We start from the raw sequence: 21,679 nt of genomic DNA, 5'->3' as shown, positions 1-21,679 counted from the left end.
CCTGGGAAACATCCTTGGTGGGAAAGGGGCAAAATTGGGATGAAAGGTCCCGATTAAGTTGGTGTGTAGCAGGCCCAACTCAAATCTGCACCAGTTCTGGCGCTAATGCAATTCCTGCACTTGTTAGCCCCAAATAATCTACCCTAATTTGATGCTAACCACATCAGCGAGGGGAATTCAAGCATCTGTTCATCCATTGTCTGAGCCGCATGAGGGTCTTGGGAGTCCTGGAGCCTGTCAAGCCGTCGTCGGGCAGGAAGCGGGGTACACCCGGAACTGGTCGCCGGCCAATCGCAGGGCACGTGGCGACAGACAAGAGTCGCACTCACAATCACACCGACGGGGCAATTTAGTCTCCAGTTAATGTTGCATGTTTTTGGGATGTGGGAGGAAACCAAAGTACCCGGAAAAATGCCACACAGTCACGGGGAGAGCATGCAAACTCCACACAAGGTGGGGCCGGGATTTGAACCCCGGTCAGCATGCTGCCCAGTCTTCTATCGACCTTAATATGATTGTAAACCACGTGGCTGTTAGCCACATTAGCTCGTGTTGTCCGGATAATCTGAGTTAGCGTCGCCACAAGGTGACCAGCCCCTGGTGACCGCATTTTGATCCGATTGTAAACAACATGACGTTATTTATTGCTGTGTGTGTGTGTGGGGGGGGGGGGAGAAGCTCAAATTTCTTTTTTAGCCACATTAGCATCAGATTCTTTTCCGCTCCACGCAGGTATCGTGGGCAACAACAAGACCCTGTTGAAGTACATGACCACGGCCATCTTTCTCTACATCGTCATCCTGCTGCCCGCCATCGCGCTCGGCTCGCTCAACGACGAGAGCACGCGCGGCGAGATCGGTAACCGCGACGCCTCACCCGTCGCCACAGACTGCCCGCGTAGTCGGTTCTGATGACATCAGCGATGTGGTTGCCATCGCATTAGAATTCTTCTCAGCTCTGCTTGTGACTTCTGACAAAAAGCGTCATGGCTATGAAAAATGGGTTTCGTTTTAAGACTGCTGTTATCACATTCAAGCTATCTCGGGAACGTTTTGCCACACGATCGCTCTCGATATTCCACCCTTTGACCTTCCGTGTTTTATCTCTGCACGTAGACGTGAAGAAGACCATCGTCGGGCAGTCCATCGGCGGCGTCATCTACTCGCTTTTTGCCGGGTCCCCTCTCGTCATCCCGCTGACCACGGCCCCCCTCGCTATCTTCATAAGTGGTACGCCCCCCCCCCAGTCCGTGTGGAGGAATGAAACGTAACATAAAAAAAGGATAGTTTGTTATTAAATAACTTAAATGTTAGTCTATTGCCAGTTTTTACAAAGTTTTTCCAAATAGAGCAATTTGTTTTTCTATTTTATTTTCATTTTTTAAAAATTCAAATCCGACTATATACTGGGTTTTTTTTGTTGTTTATAAAAGTTATTGAACTTTGTTTTTCACAATTTTTAAATTATGATTTAGTGACAGTTATATTTGTCATGGTAACTTAAATTATCTTTTTATAAAAATCTGAATTAAAACGTATGAGTTCAATTAAATTAAACCATTTGAAATGTTTTTTCATTTTTATGCACATTTATTTCATTTTAAATGTTAAATGGTTTTATTTACTATAGTAATGTTGAAATGTAACAGATTTAAACATATGCTATTAATCTTTAGGGTTTGTATTTTATTTTAGGTTTTATTTAATGTAGATATGTAATTTCATACAAATTATTTTCAATGTCGATTTTTATAACAAATTACAATACATAAAGATGTCAAGAAATTAGAGGACCTTTTTCATTTAAAAATGAAAAATTCATTGTACAATGAAAAAAAAAAAAGTAAAGTTAATGTTCACATTTTCACCTCAAAGAATGTGAATAATCAAAGGTTTTAAACATGAAAAGCAATTCCACGTTTTCTTCACTGGGTGTCCCAATAATTCTGCCACAACCTCTGCTGTCAAGCAGATGAAATCCCCCCCCCCCCCCACCCCCCCTTCCCCTCCCTCCCCCGGCACCTAAACAAAACATCAACAGTGGTGTACTGTTGAACTCGCGTGGTGGTGATGATGATGATGATGATTGTTGCTGCCCCTGCTGAGCGCGTACTGTCAGCTGCAGCCCCTCACGCCAGCGCTACCCGTAAATAAGAAGCAGTTTTGTTACATAACTGCTTGTTTAGGCACCCCGCAGGTCTGGAAGATGGCCACTGGCGAGCGTGCGCGCGCACACACGTCAGTGGGCAAACGCTTTGCTTTTTTTTTTTTTTTTCCCCCCTGGAATTTAAAGCATCCTGGCAGCGGCGGTGCAGGCAGGCAGCCTGACTCCAGAAAGTCAAAAAAAAAAAAAAAGAAGAAAAAAAAAAAGTGCTTTTTGCGATCGCTGCCTGCACAGTCGTGCCTGATAACATTAAACGTGCACCACGAAAATGGGTGAGAACATGAGCCGGGAAATACCCGTGGCTCTGAAAAGAGGCTGAAAAGCTGGGCCTGATGACACTAATCTGCATGTTGGTCCCGACAACAATCGTAAACGTGTTATTGCATTAAAAAATAATGCAATGAGGTAGAAATCGGGCCTGATCACAACAATTGAGCCATAAATGCTTCATGAGTTTGTCGTCATATTCGGACGAGCCAGAAAACCGCACTCACTGAGTAGTCTGGTCTGATGACTACCACATTACATTCATGTATTTGTATGAAATGCTAATAATAATAATAACAATACAATGCAATGCATTAGAAATATTAATATTAAAAATAGATTGACAGCATAGTCGGGCCAGATGACAATAATAAAGGCAGTTGTTGTATTCATAGTATGAAAATCACAAAAACTCCCGACTACATAGACAAAAATCGTGTCGTTGAGCCGCAGAAGCCCAGCGAGTGCATATTGGGGCCTGAGAGCAAGATTAACGCTAATGTGCTTTTTGGCAGTGATCCGCGGCATCTGCGACGACTACCAGCTGGACTTTGCAGCCTTCTACGCCTGCATCGGGCTGTGGAACTGCCTCTTCCTCATCCTGGGAGGAGTTTTCAACCTCAGCCTGGTCATGAAGCTCTTCAAAAGGTCAACACTCTTTTTTTATTATTGATTTTCTATTCTTTTTTTTTTTTTTTTATTGATCGATTTTGTTGTGGCATTTGCAGGTCCACAGAGGAAGTGATCGCTCTCTTCATCTCCACGGCGTTTGCGGTGGACGCCTTCAAAGGAACTGTGAAAAGTCAGTGACAATTGCTAATGCTAATTACATCCTTGGCCAAAATAAGACGGCTCTGCTAACAGCCACAGATGCTAATGCTACTGTCCGCAGTCAAAGTCACCTAATTGTGTGTCTGTCCACTAATTCCCGAGTCAGCTAATGAACTTCAACGCTAATGTTAGCTTCCGCCTTATCATGACTAGTCATTTAATGATCTGCGATGCTAACGCTACAGTAGCCTCTGTAGCTATTCCAGATGAGGTAGCTTACGTGTCAAAGCTACCGCTCCCGACCAGCTAAGACTGTTCGTGTTCAGGTAACAAACAAAATGTTCGAACATTAGCATGATGCTGACTAATTGCAGTGGCCTGTCATCTTTCCCGGGGAATAGAAATTTCTGATAGGTTTGGTCGTCCTCTTGAAGACCTGCAGTGCACCAGTTCCCGTCTTGTTTAAAAAAAAAAAAAAAAAAAAATGCTGAGTCGTCAGATGTCGCGGTTCAGGTATCCAAAATGTTCCGCTGCCCGTCGCAGTGCCTCATAAATAATTTTAATTTCCTCAAATGAAGACCTCGCTAGCTGCTAAGCCATTAGCATAACATTAACCTCCGACGCTGCTAATGCTAATTCCTTCTACATTTTGATACATTTGCAACATTGATGAACGAGCACCATCTTTTTAATAATGAGTCGGCGGGGTCCGTTTTGTTGATGGATCGGAGACATTAGGACGCCATTTTGGGAAGGCGTTATTCATAATCGGAATTGTATGTAAATGTGTCTCGTATGCACAGTCACATCATGACAATGGAGGCTCTTGGTTTGGTTGAATTACAAAGCGCTTGTGGCGCCCTTGCAGTCTTCCAGAGGTACTACCACGCGCCCACTCTGGGTAACGGCAGCAGAGCCGAGCCGGCGTCGGCGAGCGTCGGCGTGCCGGGGGGCAACGGGAGCGAGTTCGGCGTGGCCTCGGCGCTCCACGCCATACCGGACTCGTTGATCGACTGCACCCGCGAGCGCCCCGTCTTGTGCCTGCTGCTCATGATGGGCACGCTGTGGATGGGCTACACACTCTACCAGTTCAAGAGGAGGTACGTGCCAAACGGTAACCGCGACTCATTGTGAATGTATTTGAAGTACAGAAGACGACGTCAGACCGACCTCGTGGTCAGGCCTGAAACGGCCACCTGAATGTACTTTGAAAGCAACACTGACTGCGTAGACGGGCTTGACAACAAAACGTTGTTTTTTTTTCAGCCTTCGCTCTAATGTACTTGTTTTAAAACTATGGACGTGAACCATAAACCGCTAATGACTGACTGCAGAGTTGAGCTAATGACAACAACAATTTTCATCTTGGACCACTTCTCCGAGGTCGGGTCGCGGAGGAAGTAAGCTGGGGCAAGGACGCCCAGACTTCCTTTTCGCCAGCCACTTTTTCCAGCTCGAACCCCGAGGCGTCCCCAGACCAGCCGAGAGACCTAGTCTCTGCAGTGTATCCTGGGTCGTCCCCGGGGTCTCCTTCCGGTGAGACGTACCTCGGAACCGCCCGAAATGCATCTGAATCAGATGCCCCAGCCACCTCATCTCGCTTCTCTCAATGCGCAGGAGCAGCAGGTTGACTGGGAGCCCCTCCCGAATGACCGGAGTTCTCTTCGGGAGAGCCCGGACACCCTGCGCAGGAAACTGATTTCTGCTGCTTGCATCTGGAATTCTGACCCACAGCTGGTGACTGAGCTTTTTAACCTCCTCGGTGACTGGGAGAAGTCAGACTCTGCTTCCTCAAGGGAAATTGTCTGTGGAATTTAGGTCTTCAAAGTATTCTCCCCACCGACTCAAGGTCAGCAGCGTCCCACCCCCACTATTCAGTGTTGATGGTGCACTGCTTCCCTCTACCAAGACTCCAGATGACGGACCAAAATTATTTTCTCGAAGCCACCCAGAAGTCGTTCTCCATTTTGTCACCCAACTCCTTCCACGCACGGGGGTTTTGCCTCCGTGACCACCGAAGCTGCATTTCACTTGGCCGACCGGGACTCAACAGCTTCCTCGGGAGTCCCACAGGCCAACGGGTTTGGCCTTACGGCCACAGTTCTGGTCTGCTGCCTGAGCAACGGAGGCACGGATCAAGGTCCACTCGGACTCGATGTCCCCCGCATCTTTCGGAGGTGGGAGTCGAAACTCCTGACTGGTTTCTGCCAGACGTTCCCAGTAGGTCATCGCAATACATTTGGGCCTGCTGGGTCGGACCATCAGCGCCAACTCCCCACCAGGTGTTGATCAGTTGACACCTCCGCTCGTCTCTTCACCCGAGTGTCCAATACGTGCGGTCGTAAATCCGATGACACGATCACAAAGGCCATTATTGAACTGCGGCCTTGGGTGTCTTGCCTGGTCCTAAGTGGCAGCTCTGAACTACTGTTTGGTGCATCGACACAAAAAACAGTCGGGAACCATCTCGTCCACCGAGGTGAACTCAAATGTACAGGCGGCGGAGTGGCGGGCAATGAGTATGCCCACACCTGCTCAACGCCCTTCACCGTGCACCGCACCCGACCCCTCGGGTGGTGAGTCCACGGGAAGGGGGATCCACGTTACCCTGTCGGCCTCTGACCCGCGTCCAGGCAAGGAAAAACCTGAATCTATTTGCGTCTGCCTGGTCCCTCGCCCGCATCCTGTTTGCCGTGGGTGACCCTCCCAGGGGCGTAAAGCTCCTCGGGTCATTGTAAGGCACATGATAAGGTGACGGCTTCCGGGAGGGGGACAATCCTAAACTGCATGGTTGGGTCCGATTGTCACATACTTGGTGGTTGGTTTCAAATTATTCAAATTAGCTTGGGGATAAAAAAACAAAACAAAACTGCTTCATTGTGTGGCCTAGTAAAGGATACGGCAAGACACGATAGAACAAAGTACACGATGACAAGTTCTTGCCGTGATATTTAAGTATAAAAATGAGCCGGAAAACCGCACCGCACGGTCCGGTCTGATGACGACGAGATGCAGCTCAAGTGTCCAACTGGCATTTTCTTCACTGACAAAACCCGATTGCGTCGTCGGGCCTCCTGACCGCAACGTTTGCGTCTCTTTTGTGTTTGTTTCCAGCCCGTTCCTGCACGCCAAAGTGAGGGAGGTGTTGTCCGACTGCGCTCTGCCCATCTCGGTGCTTCTCTTCTCCTTTATCGGATCATACCTGTTTAGCGACATCGAGCGTCAGTACCACTTCCTGCTGTCTTTGTCGCATCTCACAAGCACTGCACTCACGTGACGTTGCGCTAAGGGACGAAAAAAAACAAACCAAAAAAAAGTGTTTTTTTTTTTTGTCTGTTCAAAAATAAGATTGTAAAAAAAAATTGCGTTAATCCTGATCCAAATATTGTTAAAAAAAAAACAAAAAACGTTTACAATCAACATTGTCAAAGGTTATTTTCTCAAAATTCAACTGCTAAATATGAAAAAAAGAAAAGAAAAAAAATCTGGCCTCTTTGTTGGATATTTCAACATTTTTCCGAACGAAAGAATCAAGAAAAACATTTTGTAACTTAAAAATTTTATTTTCATGGTTGAAAAATTAACCATTTTCACTTTCACACTCCAACTTTAAATCTTTAGCTCTAATAATGCAAAAATGTGAAAAATCTTCAACTTTTCTTGAAGATTTATTTCTCTGAAAACATTCAAAGGAGACATAATGACTTTAATCTTGACAAGCCAGACTTTAGTTTCCTTCAAATTAGATTTTCATCAAGGAGCAAAACACAACCTCATTGTTGGTACATCACTTTTCTCCCCCAAAATCAAAATTCCAATCTTAAAATAAATATTCTTATAGCTTCAAAATATCTGAATGTATTATTTAACCCTTGTGACTCCCCCCCCCCCCCCTAAAACAAAAACAACTCTTTCAAAAACAAAAATGAAATAAATGTTCAGGCCTGAAATTTTGGACTCTTAACAGATTTGTGTCAATTTTAAGTTTATCGGGAAAAAAATACAGTTTGACTGAATGTTGATCGTATTTTATTTAGAAAATAATCTTTAAATATATATAAAATTGTTAGATTTGCCCCCCCACCCCCCCCCAAAATAAATGTCTTTGAAAAATCTGACTTTTTGCAGCACCTTAAATGTACGATTCAAGAAAAAGTTTGCAATTGAAATGTGCCCCCCACGCGTTATTGTTTTGGTGCTCAATTGCTTGCAAAAACGTTTAACCAACAACAAAGTGATGAGCCAGCGCGCGTGTTAAGTGGGGCACGCCAGGTCCAGGGAATTGAACCCGGATATCAAGCAGCTGCCTTATAATATTGATGTTGCTTGCGGATGTTTATTTCATGGAGTCTGCTGCCTGCGCGGGCCTCGGGGAACGCATCCGGGCCTCGACGCCCTTCAAACGTTTCAAATTGGGGAAGGGGGAAAGGGGAAGGGGGATGGGGCGGCGGCGGCGGGGGGGCAAAAACAAACTTTTTTTTTTTTTTCTCAAGGTCCTTTTTTCTGTGGGAGTGGCGGGAGGAGGTCTTATCTCAGGAAAACAAAAAAAAAAAAGAAAAAAACATTCATAAATAATTGGCAGAAAAATAACTCCAATAAACTTTCAAATGTTGCCTTGAAAATCTTTACTGTTGAAAGATTTTGTGAAAAAAATGACTCCTCCCCAAAATCAGTCCCCAGGGAAAAAACTGACTTCATTTTTTTAAATGATTTACTTAAAAAAAAAACCAAAAAAAAATCAAGCTTCTTTTTTTCATCCCAAAAATTTTTGTGGGTTAAATTAAAAAGAAATAAATAAATACCCCCCCCCCCAAAAAAAAAAAAAAACACACGTGATTTAAACAAATGACCTATCGGAAGATTTCAATATTATATCCCAGAATATTAATTATTTCGTCCTCAAAAATAATTTGACTATTACTTGTAGATTATGAGCTTTCCTATTGTTTACCTGGGGAAAAAAAAAAAAAAAAAAATCAAACTTTTGAATAATTAAGACGTCCTTCTTTGTGACGTGTGTTCCGGGAGCAGTTCCGGTGTTTAAAGTCCACAACAAGCCGACGTTCAGCGTGGCGCCGTTGGAGCGTCTGACGGCCTTGAACGTGATCAGCGCCATGGGCCTGGGCTTCCTGCTGGCTTCGCTCATCTTCATCGACCAGAACATCGTGGTGTCGCTCACCAACGCGCCCGAGAACAGGTGACGTGAGCGGGAAATCAAACCGGAAACTGCGAAAAGTTGCCGATTGATACCCGAGTGTTCCATCGGGTCAGTGGGGATGCAAAATGGATCTAGAAAGCTAACAAAATAAAATCATGTAAGAGTGGGGGAGGGGAAGCAACGCTGAGGCGAACACCAGTCGCAGAAGATCCCGATTTCACTCTTTTGTCCACAAAAAGTTGCTTGATGAAACGGTTGCGACTGCGTTCACGACAAACTGCAACGGAAAACAAACAGTAAGTGGGAAGCTGACAAAAAAAGGGGGCGGTGGCCCTTTAAAAAAGAAAAGCAAACATCTATTCATCTAAATCATCGAAATGACGCATGCGGATTGAGTGCTGTGGTTTTTGGCAGAAGGCGGGGTGCAGTTTTGTTTATATGCATTGATGATAAAACGAAAATTTGAATCTCAAGCCGACCAAAAAATAAAAGCTGACCACGTTAGCGGACGGACTGAACACCATTTCGACACGAGATCGACATCAACGGTACCGGTTGTTTGTTCAGAAAAGCAAACAAACGCGAAGTAGAAACCCAGCAAAATAAACGAAGCGGACGTGCCATTTTTGCTCGTTTTTGCCAAAAGGTTGCTGCTTTCATTACTGTTAATAATCACCATTACGATTACAATATGTACCATTCTACCAGTGCTCGCTACTCGGGCCCTATTATTATTCTATGTGTGATTGTATTATTAATAATGACGACGACGACGCGGGGGCTTTCCGCGTTTTAAAATCCATCGAGGACCTTCGGAGCTTTTGGCCGCGTCGCCTCGTTAGCGACAAGTGAGCCACGAAAGTTGACATCTGAGTCAGAAATGCCGGCGGGCAAAACGGCAAATGTGACCTTTTGCCACGTCGCCGTCCGTGCGGCCCTCGTCCAGACCGCCGTGCTCGCTTATCTTGTCCGCGGGCGCAGAAGGGCAGCCCGCCGGTGCCGGACGGGGAATTACAAGTCGTAGAAGTCGGCACGTTAACGGCAATAAATCCCATCGAGTAGTAGTAGGGTTACAAATAGGAGATTTCTTCATAATTGAAGAAAAGTCCACGTAGTCCCCTCTGACATGTTTCAAAAGTCATTCGAATTTGGTTGACTATCACGAGTAGAGCGGCCAAAAAATGTTTGGAAAAATCAGCAAGTCGGCCATTTTGCTTTGCAGTTGCCATTTTTGAAACTTTCAGGTGGCCGTTGTGGCTCTTTTGGAGCACATCCACGCGAGATGACCTTTCTCTTGTTCTGAATTCGGCACCTGGTGAATTTGAAACCTGAAATTTGGTCAACGAGCCCAAATGCGCAAAAATCATTCTTGAAATTTTGCCTGAGAAGGTGCCGGAAGTCTGCCGTTTTGCTTTTCTCAGATTTTCGTTTTCGTCAGGTTTTGCGGGAGGACCGTGAAAGGACTCTCTGGCGTTGCGCTGTTGGAAATTGAGTTTTTAAAAAAAAAAATAAATAAATAAAATTAAAATCTTACTTCCACTTCTAAATATTGTGGAATCTCGTCTTCATTTTTGTTGTTTGTTTGTTGCCAAATGAGCTTCATTTCTGGTGCATAAATCGCTTTCCCCAAACTGCCTTCCGAAATCAGGACAACCCTTATTGTTGTTATTATTCACATTGTTGTCTCAAAATATTTGTAATATTGCAGCACATCTTTATTCTTCCCACTGCGGCTATCAAACTAATTTATGGGCGCTCCAGAAGACATAAACAGGGGCTACCTTCTCGGCGCCGGGGATGGAAACGAGGTTGGTTGACGACGCGTGTGTCTTTAGTTTTTGTTTTTTTGGGCGTCACGCAGGCTGCTGAAGGGGACGGCGTACCACTGGGACCTGATGCTGTCGGGCCTGATCAACATCCTGATGTCGGTTCTGGGGCTGCCGTGGATGCACGCCGCCTTCCCGCACTCGACGCTGCACGTGCGCCAGCTGGCCTTCGTGGAGCAGCGCGTGGAGGGAGGACACCTCTACGAGACGTGAGTCGGCGACGACAGCGGCTGATTGTGGAAGTTCCACGATAAAGTCCAACGTTCGCCAAATTTTGCAATCAGCCTCATATGATATTCACCCGGATAAGGAAAGCATGAGTGAATGTAAATTCATGATTCCCAAAAATGCTTTGTTGAATTCTGTGTGTGGGAGAACACGTGTTGGGCTCCCCCAAAAAAAAAAAAAAAAAAAAAAAAAAAGTCTCAAATTGGAAAGCTCAAAAGTGATTTCCACGCGCCAACCCCAGGTGGCGTTTTGGGGGGGGGAAAAAAAAAAAAAAACGCACAGGACAGGATGCGCCGTAGCGGTCCGCGACTCCTGACGTGTTTGCGTGTTCAGTATCGTGCAGGTGAAGGAGACCCGCGTGACGTCGCTGGCCGCCAACATTTTCATCGGCGCGTCTGTGTTCCTGCTGCCGCTGCCGCTGCAGTGGATCCCCAAGCCGGTCCTGTACGGGCTCTTCCTCTACATCGCGCTCACCTCCATCGACGGCAACCAGATGTGCGACCGCATGGCCCTGCTGCTCAAGGAGCAGGTGACGCCCGACGCCGCTCGATTCTCCCGCTGAAGCCGACCCATTTCGGGGGGCAAAATTGTGCCGTGAGACTTCACACTTTTCTTCTGCGTCGGACCCTTTTGGGCAGTGCAGCGATATGATGAAAAATTCCAAAAGATGTGAAACGGCAAAGCTGCCGTTTAGCCAGGTGGCCTCGGCTCGCTCGCTCGCTCGCTCGCGTCTCCCAAATTTTGCGTCGGACCCTTTCACGCTGTCTCGGGTGCCCGATGAAAAAATTGCTGCTGTGAAAGCAGAACTTTAGCAGCTTTTTTCCAGCTTCACAAAGTGAGCAGGAAAATTTGCAGATGGTGTCCCCCTTCGCCGTCGGACCCTTTCGCACAGTCGAGCTAGTGGAGCGGCTTTCGAACGGGTGGGGGGGGGTCACACCGACGTTGTCAAAGGGAACCTTGTGCCGATATTCCAGCTTGCCACAGTTGCCTTTCTCAAGTGGGGTCCAAGTCGGGTTCCCCCTCCGCCCTCCCCCCAACCCCGTGCGGCGTCACTGCCTTTCACACAGCACAGCAGGAAAACACTTGCAGAGTGTTTTTATTTTTATTTTTTCCCCTCCATACGCCGGTCGACGGGAGTCGTTCCTTCCTTTTGGCAACCGGCGGGGAAGGAGTTTTCCGGATGATTCCCGATGTTGTTTCCCCGCAGACGGCGTACCCGCCCACCCACTACATCCGCAAAGTCCCGCAGAGGAAGATCCACTACTTCACCTTCCTGCAGATCACGCAGCTGCTGGTCCTGTGCACGTTCGGCATGTACCCCATCCCCTACATGAAGATGATCTTCCCCTTGGTCATGATCATGCTCATCCCCATCAGGTGAAGGCCACCGCGTGCCCCAAAATCGCAATCCTTGAGTCAAATGTCATTTCCTTACGAATTTATTATTAAACAAAAAAAAAAAAAAGAAACTGTTGGTAAAAAAAAAATTCCACAATTTTAAAGGAAAAAAAAAAAGTAAAATTTAAGTACAAATTCTAATTAATTTTTGGAACAGTTATCCATTTAAAATCAAGCACACATTTATTTAAACAGTTATAATGTGTTAAAATATCATGTAAAATTAAAACCAAGTACAGAGTACAAAATGTATTTAAAATGACTCAAAATTAACGGGGGAAAAAAATAGTTTTAATTGGGAGAAAAATCATTCCAGAAATTGGGGAAAAAAAAAAAGTTGAAAAATTATTCACAATGTATTGAAAAAAAAATAACTCCCCATTTTTTTGAAGGCAAGTAAGTTATTTTTAAAAATGTTTGACTTATTTAAGAAAAAAATTTAAAGGGTTAAAAACACAAGTAGAATTGCAAGTAGGTGTTTTAATCAATAGAAAACAAGGCCTTTCGTTCAAATATACACAAAACGTTTAAATAATCACAAAACAAGTTGAAGGGAATAAAAGGAAAAATGTGCAGTCGGCCTCTCCCGCTTTTGTCCGTCCGTCTGTCCAAAGGGAACTTTTGAGGTCCCGTCTGTTCACTTTTGGACGCGGGCGAAACCCTCGCGCAACTCGGGAGGATCCAGTCGAGGCCGTTTTGTCGGAAAACGCCACACGGCTGCCCGAAGTCACTTGGAGACCGCGTGAAAGCGGGCAGATGTTCGCTGTGCATTATGCATGAGTGGAAATCCACCACGCTGCGTGTCGTCGTGTGGTGGATGTACGCGGTGCGCTTGGCGCTCAATAAGAAATGAACATTTGCACTTCAAAGGTGTTCACACACACACACTTGGCATAATAGAAGGCAGCAACACGCGCTCACTGGAGTTCCCCATGGATATGTTCAAGGACCATTTGTCTTTCTACGCTCCTCGAGTAAAAATGTTACGAGTTTAAAAAAAAAAAATTGAAGACCATAAATTGTTCAATTAGTCATAATTAAATTCATTCCAAAAAATGACCGGTAAGGTGTCAAATGACAACAAAAATCCAAGAATTCTTCGTGTAAATGACATTTTAAAAAATACATTACAAAGCACAAGAAATTATTCAACAAAAAGTGCAAATTTACGGCGTCTTGAAAGTGACGACCATTTTGTGTGCAGTTCCTCAGGGCTCTGTTTGCGGTCCCGTCGCGTTCTGGCCGTCGCAGTACTTTTTGTGCGAAAGGTTACCACACGCAGGTTTCCTCTCTTGCGCCCGTGTGTTCAGGAACAGGGTCCTCCCTCACATCATTGAGGCCAAATACTTGGACATCATGGACGCCCAGCACATGTAGCCGCGGAGGACCAAAGGTGGCGCCAAATGCGGAGGGAAGAACGTGGATCTTTTGGAAGGACAAACTGTGCACAAGGGAAGGAGGAATTTCAAAAGCCGGGAACCTTCCCACAGGCCGGAAAAGTTGCACGAGGAACGCGTCCAGGACTCCCCGATTCGTCGCCATTGTTGTGCTTGCGTGCGCTTCGAGGACTTGAACTACTCGCGGATGGCGTGCAAGTGACGATTGATTCATTTCGAAGACGGCGTAACGGCACAACCGCTTCTTTTGCACACCCGCGTTGTTTTCACGCCGTGCTGCTGCTGCTGCTGCTGCTGGTGGTGGTGGTGGTGTTTGGCCCACGTGACGTATTCTTCCACTGTCTTGATGAGTAGTTAAATACTAGATCCAAAAGGTAGCATGGACGTCTCTCTTTTTTTTTTTTTTTTAAACTCGTTCCTTTAAACGTTCCACCGAAGAGGCGCCTTTTGGTGGCACTGTTGCGGGTCGCCTAACCTTTTAACGTCCTCGCTCGTTTGTCCCCCTAAAAACGTCAGTAAAAATGGGACACCGCGGATACGCCCCCCACCCCCCACCCGCTATTTTGGGGAGAAAAGCTTTATTTTTTTGAATGACGCACCCCAACCCCCCGAAAAAAAGGTAAATGGACTTGCCCACTTTCAAGCAGTCCCATTCACATATGCATTCGGCAGCCCGAAAAAGAATCAAACTGGGAACTTATCACATCAAATCAGGGTTAGCGTCCCGTTTTGACCCGAATCTAACGCTTTATGAGGAATGAGAGCACATGTACATGATATCTAATGTGGGTAATAATTATTCATAACGGCAGCACAAACCAAAACCCAAGAGTTTTCCAACAATCCTCGTTATATTACTGCGTTAAAATAATGTGCACTTTGCATTGTTCATTATTTTCTTATTGTTGGGAATGTTTTGTCTGCCATTTTGGCTTTTGTGTCTTTATTGTGCGCGAAAACATTCCGACGTCCACAGTAGCTCTGGAAAGTGACGAAACCCCCTCCCTCGCCTGACCCCCCCCCAAAAAAAAAAAAAATAATAATAATAATACTTTTTGTAACGTCATGTAATAATCCTGATACTTGGATGAAAAAGATTCGTAAGCATGTTGCTTTTTCCTACGTCCCGACGCCGATCCTCAGACGGTCGGTTCTCGAATGCAACACGTGACGATTCAGCAATACTGTGTAAATAAAGAAAAAGAAAAAGCTCAGCGACCTCTATTTTTGGAGAAGAAAAAAAGGAGTCAAAGCTCCCCTCGTGCAACGCGGGAAAAGTCGGAAGCCGACGTCGAGACATTTGCATAATCCCCGCCGGGAAAGACGAAGCGCAGAAGTCACATGTACAAACTTGTCATCGGCCCCAAAAAAAGTCTTTTGCGTTCTTCACTTCCACTTCTCAGTCAATTCTTTGATTATTTTTGCTTATTTCTGTGCTCAACTGTTTTTTTTTCTTCCCCCATCGAGATTTTCTGTAAAGGTGATCTTATTTTTCTTACATATAGCCTACTTTTCTAACCATGAATGTAAAATGGGTATTGGATTTCTTTTTTTTTTTTTTTTTTAAATATATGGATATCGTATACATTTAAGTGTCATTAAAGGGTCATTTTTTTGTTGTGGAAAATGTCAGCTATATTTGTAAGATGGAATATGATGTAAAAAAAGAGAATGTGTTGGTTTATTATATAGTCTATATACATATATATACAAATATGTATATATATATATATATATATATATATATATATATTACTGAAAAAAGAAACTATCTCCAGCTGTTTGCCAAATAAAAAGTACCAGTAGTAGTAATGTTGGCTGTCCCCGCCCCCCACTTCTTTTCCCTTTGCTTACAACAGCTAGCGACATGCTAACTTGCAAATGCCCCCCCCCCCAAAAAAAAAAAAAAAAATATGCAAGCTCAATAAAGATGTCCAATTAATCATCCTTCACATTGGCGCACAAAATCCTCCAATTGGACAAATGCGCCGCTCCCCTCAAGCTGACCACGAGGCCCATTAATGGCGGCGTCTCAAAGGACACCACGCCCCAAATAATTGCCAAAAACCTCGCTGAGCACCTCGCCTCACTTAAGTGGCCGTGCTCCAATTACTTGGGGGGGGGGGGGGGGGGACAAAAGATCTCCACTCTTCTAGAAGTCGGATCGCCTCACTTCACCGTTGTGGATTTTAGACATCCTCGACTATAAATAATGGATGCGTGATGCAAAATTAAATCTAAATGATTTGAAGACAAATACGCATTCTCCGGCTCAACCCTAATGAACGCCTTTGTCCTGGGCTGCCTCGTCCCCTCTGCAGTTAACTCGGGCAACGTTGATGTAAATCCTGGCTCTAAACGGTCGTCTTGCGCCACCCTCAGGTCATCAAGTGAACCTCAAGGTTGCTTTGCATCTCTTGACATTCGTATTTCGCCTTTCCATGTTTATTGGTCATCGTCGGTTTTTGTGGTGTGGAGGCCATCAAAATCCTTTGTGGACTTGCTCGACCTCAACAATCGCACACTGCAACAAGTCAACTGGCACATAAGCTTTTATTAAAAATACAGAGCTCTACATTTGAGGGAGAAAAAAAAAATAGCGCGCTTCTTCCACCATCTTTCCAGTGCGGTGCCGGAAAAAAGACGATATTCACAACGGGGTGCAAAACCCCTTCACGAAACCGACGCCGTACATGCAACAGGCCTTAGAAAACAATCGCAACAAAAGGGAAATTGCGCTGCTGGCATAATAAGAATAAACCGTGCCCCGCTTTCTGATGAAGATATTCCAACCGAAGATGAATTGACTTAATCGGAGGTGACTTAGGTGCTGCTAAGCTTGCTTTGACCCATCCAAGATGGCGACCAGCGTGAGGCCCACGCGGGTTCCTGGCATCCAACGCGCGTCAATTATTGGCTGGACTTTAGCATGAAGCCCACGAACCTGACGCGCATCCTAAACCGCTTCAACCCTGTTCATAAACTGAACTATTCTCGTCGCTTTTCTTAATTTCAATGGAGGTTTGCAAGCAGTATTAAGGTGCGGTAGCGCCACCCAGCGGACTTAACTGTGAATCGGAGGTGGACTTTTTCCTCCTGTTTTTGTTTTTTTTTTTTTTTTTTTTACTCCCCCCCCCCCACAGTTCTTCATTGTGTGTGTTGGGGGGGGGGGGGAAGCGGGGCTGGGTCATGAGCTTTGGGAGCCGCGTCGTCTTCGCTCGACTCGCTCAACCGCTGCCCGCCTCGTCGCTCTCGTCGCCGGCGGCTCGGCCTCGTCCTCGTCCTCGTCCTCGTCGTCGTCCGCTTCTCTTCACCGCCAGGCCGAGGACGAACATGGCGGAGGAAGCGAAGAAGCTGGCCGCCTACGCTGCGGTCGACAACCACGTCCAGGTTTCGAGCACTTTTTGAAATAGCGACCTTGTTCTGGCCAGATATATCGAACGAGCTTGGCGCTTGTAAAGTTAGCTAGCAAGCTAGCCTACGTTGAGGGCAGAAATTCAAATATTAATTTCTCATTAACGGTATGCGAATGTCTTGTTTTTGGTGGCTTTCCCTTGGGCGGCGCTGCTTTCTGTCCCCGTGTGTTGACGTTCGATTTCTTTGATGAATAAGATTGTGCAGCCTGTGGCCCAAGTCTGTCGCCAGCGAGGCACGGAAAGTGGCATCCAAAATGTCCGAGCAGCCTTCAAATGGGTCATTTTTTGTCTTGGAACAAAACGACGGAACGATTATGAAACATCATTTATAAACTGGGCTCTGAGTCGGGGTGGCGTGAAATAAGAACATGAAAATTCCCCACACCACGTGTGTTAAGGTTGGATAGAACATTTGTCGCAAACACAAAAGTGCTCGGTCACCAAAAGGACACGGCAGTCAAGCCGGCGAACGGGCTGGGGCTGCTTTTCGACAGGCGGGACTGGGGCCTTTGTCGCAGTAGTTCCAAACACCGGGCAGTTTTGCCCGAGAGCAAATAACAAACCAAATGAAGTACAGTAAAGCCTCGGTTTTCGAAAGTCGCCGTTTTCTGACGAAAATTTAGAGATTTAAAGAAATCGGTACACGAACTCCCCCAACAAAACCCAGAAATAATATATTGCGTGCGGCCAGACCACCTGACCCACGATGCGCTTTGTTGTGAATTCCCAAACCCCCGAAAATAACAGAATGTACGCGGTGCAACCAGCGCACTTTTGTTAGTGTATAACGCAGACGTGTCCCGGTAGTGACTGTTGTTTTTCTTCTCATCTCATTCTCATCATCTTGTATTAACCCTCAATCATGGCTCCAAAGAAATGCTTCCTCCCTCACCCCCTCATTATTGTTTATTTAAAGTTATTCTGCACCTTTGTTAAAAAAAAAAAAAAAGTTGGGGGCCGAGTCGCTACAGATACGGCAATGCACTCCCAGCCTAGCGTACTCTCCTACTAAACCATACATTTTAGGCAAAAAAGAAATTATTTTACTATATAAAGTATTTAAACTATCCATGTATTTCTACTATGCAGTTTATCATCGGGAAAAGCTAAAAAAAATATGCTTTAAAAAGCCAATTTTTTGGGCTTGGAACGCATTATTTCTTTTTCCATTCATTGTAATGGGAAACTTTGATTTGGTTTTCAAACAATTCACTTTTGGAACCGTTTTCCGGAACGGAATTTGGTGGAGAACCCCGAGGCATCGCTGTACCAATAACAAACTGCGATTGAAGTGTTTTTTTTTTTTTTTTTTTTGCTTGGTGTCCAACAGAACAATCAGGTGGTTGGAGTCGGCAGCGGCTCGACCATCGTTTACGCGGTGGACAGGCTGGGTGAGTCCATCGGCACGGTACCGAAAACTAGAATAATTCGGGCTGCACTTGTCAATCCATCTCTCTATCGTTTCATTTTTTCGGGGCACTCGGCCTCCCCGCCTCCAATGATAAAATAAAGCTAGCGTGGGTGCACTTTTGATTTTTGGGTTATTTTGTGTTTCAGCGGCAAGGGCGCGTCAGGAAAAGTTGAACGTGGTGTGCGTGGCCAGCTCCTTCCAGGTGGGTTGGCCTTTGACCTCCCCTGGCACGTTTCCTTCGTCCCTCGGGAAAAAGACAACAAGTGTCGCCTCTGCTCCTCTTTTTCAGGCGCGCCAGCTGATCGTGCAGCACGGACTGACGCTGTCCGATCTGGACCGACACCCCGAGGTTGCTTTCTCCGCCGCTCGTTACTTTCGAGTCCGAACGGGACGCTCGCGACGCCTTTTTGGACTTTAGACTGAACGCGTTTTAAACACTTTAAAACATGAAAAGTGAAGAGAGTTCAAAAGACTTTCGAACTTTTACTGAAGAAGATTTGAAAAGGAGTCACCGACGGTGTCTTTGGTGCGGGCAGCGCGGGATCGATTCCCGCAGTTCAGGGTGTAGTCCGCCTTTCGCCCGAGGCCCTCGTGAGGATAAGCGGCTTGGATAATGACATGACGTGATTCGAAATCGTTTTTTTTACATTTCTCCCACCTTCTTAACGGTGGACCGAAGTTTACAAAAAGTTTGTTTAACAATGTGAACGGCGAAACCCGTTTTCCAACATTTTAGTCGCATCGGAACACTTCCGCATTTTGGAAACTTTGTTAACCGCAACATTAGTTTACAAATTTTGTTTTCAATTTAGTTCAGGTTACAAACTTAAAAATTAACAAAAAAAAAAAAGTTACCGACAGAACAAATTTACATAAAAAAAAAAAATAAGATTAGACTAAGTTTACAAGTTGTATTTATCATTTATTAAGAGTGCAACTACTTTATTTAACTTTTATCATCAGCAGAAGCATGGAAACATTTTTGAAGTCATTTAATTAACATCAATTTTGAATCTATTAAATGTGGAACAAATTTACAATCTTAAAGCTCCATTAAAAGCACAATATTCAAACATTTTATCGTAGATCTGTATTAAAGATTAACAGCGGAACAAATTTGGAAACCTAACTGCAGAATGTTATCAATACGCTTTTAATATATAATCAAGGAGATTTTGAAGCGATAAGAGCAAAATAAATGTAACTTTATTAGCAGAACAAGTTACTTAAAAAAATGTTACAAATATTTAGAGCCGACCGAGTTCACCAGCAATCGTGCAATTTAAATAGAAGACGACGTTTGTTGGATTTTAATTCCCGAATTTGGCAAACGGGCCGCTAAGCTAGGAGGAAGCCATCTGCCACTAGGTGGCGCCACAATTTTGGCCTTGGCGGACGGAGGTGGGCTCTCGTTCTCAAGTCGTTTCTGGTGAATTTCGGCCAGCTGGACGTCGCCATCGACGGCGCCGACGAGGTGGACGCCGATCTGACGCTGATCAAAGGCGGAGGGTGAGTTGCACATTTCAAACCGACCCCCCCTCCCCCCAAAAAAAAAAAAAAAAACGCAACTTTTGCTTCACCGTCGTCGTCTTTATTTTTTTTTTTTGTCCGTCAGCGGCTGCTTGACTCAGGAGAAGATCGTCGCCGGCTGCGCCCGACATTTCGTCGTCGTCGCGGACTACAGGTTGGCTCTCGTTTCGGAGAGGACGTTTTGAAGGAAGCGGCGGGACGAGTGATCCCGAGAGGTTTCACCCCCCCCCCCCCCCCCACACCCCCCGACAGGAAAGACTCGGACGCTCTGGGCCAGCAGTGGAAGAAGGGCGTCCCCGTGGAGGTGGTCCCCATGGCCCACGTGCCCGTCTCCAGGAGGATCGTCCGACTTTTCGGGGGCGAGGCCAACTTGCGCATGGCCGTCAGTAAAGCGGTGAGTACAAAAAAGGAGACGTGACGAAAACGTCGAGGGCGGAGGGGCCGACGTTCAAACCCCGCTCACATTTCAGAGTCCATTTCCCCGTCGATCACTGGCGGAGTAATAATCGGCTGGCGCCCACCTACACGCGCTTCAAATGCTAAACGTGTCGCAACGGCCGTGAGGCTTTTGGGCTGAAAAAGCGCCAGCTTGCGGCGTGCTCGTCTTGCGCGACATCCAAAAGCGTCTTCAAAATCACCTCCGGAGACGGCGCAGTTGTTTTTGGCAATGTTTAGCGGCGGGCCAACATGGCGGATGTCTGTGTGCAACGTTGTTTGCGGGTGGAGCGTTCGTTCGTTCGTTCGTTCGTACGTACGTACGTACGTACGTTCGTTCGTTCGTTCGTACGTACGTACGTACGTTCGTTCGTTCGTTCGTACGTACGTACGTTCGTTCGTTCGTTCAGTGGGTCCCGGTGGATTCGCCGCATCGGCGAACTTGAACAAATGAAACATTCCTTCGAGTTTGACCGTGGCTGGGACCCAATTTTTATCTCTTGCTTGTTTCATAAAGGGAATACTTTGAACATTGAGACGTTCGGAAATGGGGGTCGCACTGTGGGCTTCTTTTTTTTTTGGGGGGGGGGGGTCAGGCGGGTCTGCGGTAGCGGACGTATCGATTGCAACAAAACACTAAACGGTTGTTGCGAGACCTCGTTTGCGATCGTTTATTGTGCGTTTGCGACTGCGTCAGGGTCCCGTGGTGACGGACAACGGCAACTTCATCCTGGACTGGAAGTTTGAACGCGCTCACAACTGGAAGGACGTCAACGCCGCCATCAAGATGATTCCGGGTGAGGTTCGCTAAGAGCGCTTAGAGTCCTAAACGGCAGATTAAGAACCTTTCCGGCGCAAGATCCAGCGTAGCCTCCGGTGTGGTCCTCAGGGGTGCTGGAGACGGGACTGTTCGTGGGCATGGCCGAGCGCGCCTACTTCGGCATGGAAGACGGCCGCGTGGAGGTGCGCGACGCGCCCGTCAACTGAGGGGGAGGACGGCGACGCGGGCTCAACTCGCCACTTCCTCCCCGGAACCCCGTTGAGTCGAGAGTTTGAATCCGACGGATCCGCTCTAAACTTTGTGCCTCGACACGGTATTTGACTTGGAAGGAAGTCGAATGAGGACACTTTTGCGCAAAGCAACGTTAAGGTTAAGGTAACTTCCTGTTTACAAATCTCGCCTCTCCACCATCTTGTTTTCAGTGCCTGCGCCGCAACTCGGCCGACATCTTCCGCTACACCAAAGTGTACGTCTTGCACCATTCTTGTATTTTTTTATTTTGAAGAATTCCAAACCTGACTGTGATCAATAGATTTGACGTGATCGAGTGCTGAACTCAGGACCAAAATCATGTTTGTAACTATTCAAGTAAACTGGATCACGTGACACTGGTGTTGGTTATTATTTAAGTGACATTCTGATCTGAAATGCTTTCTATTTTTAGTGAGAGGTTAAAAGGAGAAAAACTGGATTTGGGAGATATTAGTGTGATGTCATTCGACTGTCGGCCACCGGAGGCGCTGAAAGCCAACTCATACCGGAAAAATTCCTTTAAAAAAAAAAAATAATAATAATAATCTTATACTGGCAATACAAAAATGTTTTATTCATCCACAAGGGAAAGTTAGTGTTTCAGCATTTCTAGAATAAAAAACAAGGCGAGGCAGTCATACCAATT

General features: G+C 46.0%; 2 protein-coding genes across 8 annotated transcripts in view; both read left to right on the top strand.

The window, feature by feature from the left end:
- The window catches only part of slc4a11 (solute carrier family 4 member 11), a 53,145-nt gene extending 38,730 nt beyond the window's left edge, over window positions 1–14,415 (top strand). For all 6 annotated transcript variants that reach the window (XM_061844017.1, XM_061844016.1, XM_061844018.1 and 3 more), the window contains 11 exons: window positions 733–858; window positions 1,116–1,229; window positions 2,946–3,078; window positions 3,159–3,232; window positions 4,070–4,301; window positions 6,316–6,422; window positions 8,233–8,398; window positions 10,221–10,394; window positions 10,747–10,942; window positions 11,621–11,790; window positions 13,122–14,415. In XM_061844017.1, coding sequence (XP_061700001.1) covers window positions 733–858; window positions 1,116–1,229; window positions 2,946–3,078; window positions 3,159–3,232; window positions 4,070–4,301; window positions 6,316–6,422; window positions 8,233–8,398; window positions 10,221–10,394; window positions 10,747–10,942; window positions 11,621–11,790; window positions 13,122–13,188 — 1,559 coding nt within the window. In that variant the 3' untranslated portion in view covers window positions 13,189–14,415. The remainder of the gene's footprint in view (window positions 1–732; window positions 859–1,115; window positions 1,230–2,945; window positions 3,079–3,158; window positions 3,233–4,069; window positions 4,302–6,315; window positions 6,423–8,232; window positions 8,399–10,220; window positions 10,395–10,746; window positions 10,943–11,620; window positions 11,791–13,121) is intronic.
- A 1,640-nt stretch (window positions 14,416–16,055) lies between these two features.
- Window positions 16,056–21,387, top strand: rpia (ribose 5-phosphate isomerase A (ribose 5-phosphate epimerase)). Of its 2 annotated transcripts, XR_009798589.1 has the most exons (10): window positions 16,056–16,598; window positions 17,955–18,015; window positions 18,182–18,237; window positions 18,325–18,384; window positions 19,480–19,544; window positions 19,651–19,719; window positions 19,818–19,959; window positions 20,698–20,797; window positions 20,890–21,094; window positions 21,204–21,387. XR_009798589.1 is itself a non-coding variant. In XM_061844754.1 (9 exons), exons 1-9 carry the CDS (start codon window positions 16,398–16,400, stop codon window positions 20,985–20,987), a joined length of 852 nt encoding a protein of 283 aa, XP_061700738.1. In that variant the 5' UTR covers window positions 16,056–16,397; the 3' UTR covers window positions 20,988–21,387. The 2 variants fall into 2 exon arrangements, 1 of the variants encoding a protein (XP_061700738.1); XM_061844754.1 differs by having other exon boundaries at window positions 20,890–21,387.
- Window positions 21,388–21,679: the final 292 nt, after the last annotated feature.

This window comes from Syngnathoides biaculeatus, chromosome 15, assembly GCF_019802595.1.
Source record: "Syngnathoides biaculeatus isolate LvHL_M chromosome 15, ASM1980259v1, whole genome shotgun sequence".
In the NCBI taxonomy this organism is placed as follows: domain Eukaryota; kingdom Metazoa; phylum Chordata; class Actinopteri; order Syngnathiformes; family Syngnathidae; genus Syngnathoides; species Syngnathoides biaculeatus.
Note: the sequence above shows the minus strand (reverse complement) of the source record. Positions and strands in the feature narration are given on the sequence as shown.

Bases quoted from the DNA above. Each gene is read 5' to 3' on its own strand.
- rpia (XM_061844754.1), top strand. From the start codon at position 16,398: ATGAGCTTTGGGAGCCGCGTCGTCTTCGCTCGACTCGCTCAACCGCTG. The intron at 19,720-19,817 runs GTTGGCTCTCGT...ACCCCCCGACAG, and splicing joins GTCGTCGTCGCGGACTACAG to GAAAGACTCGGACGCTCTGG. The intron at 19,960-20,697 runs GTGAGTACAAAA...CGACTGCGTCAG, and splicing joins GCATGGCCGTCAGTAAAGCG to GGTCCCGTGGTGACGGACAA.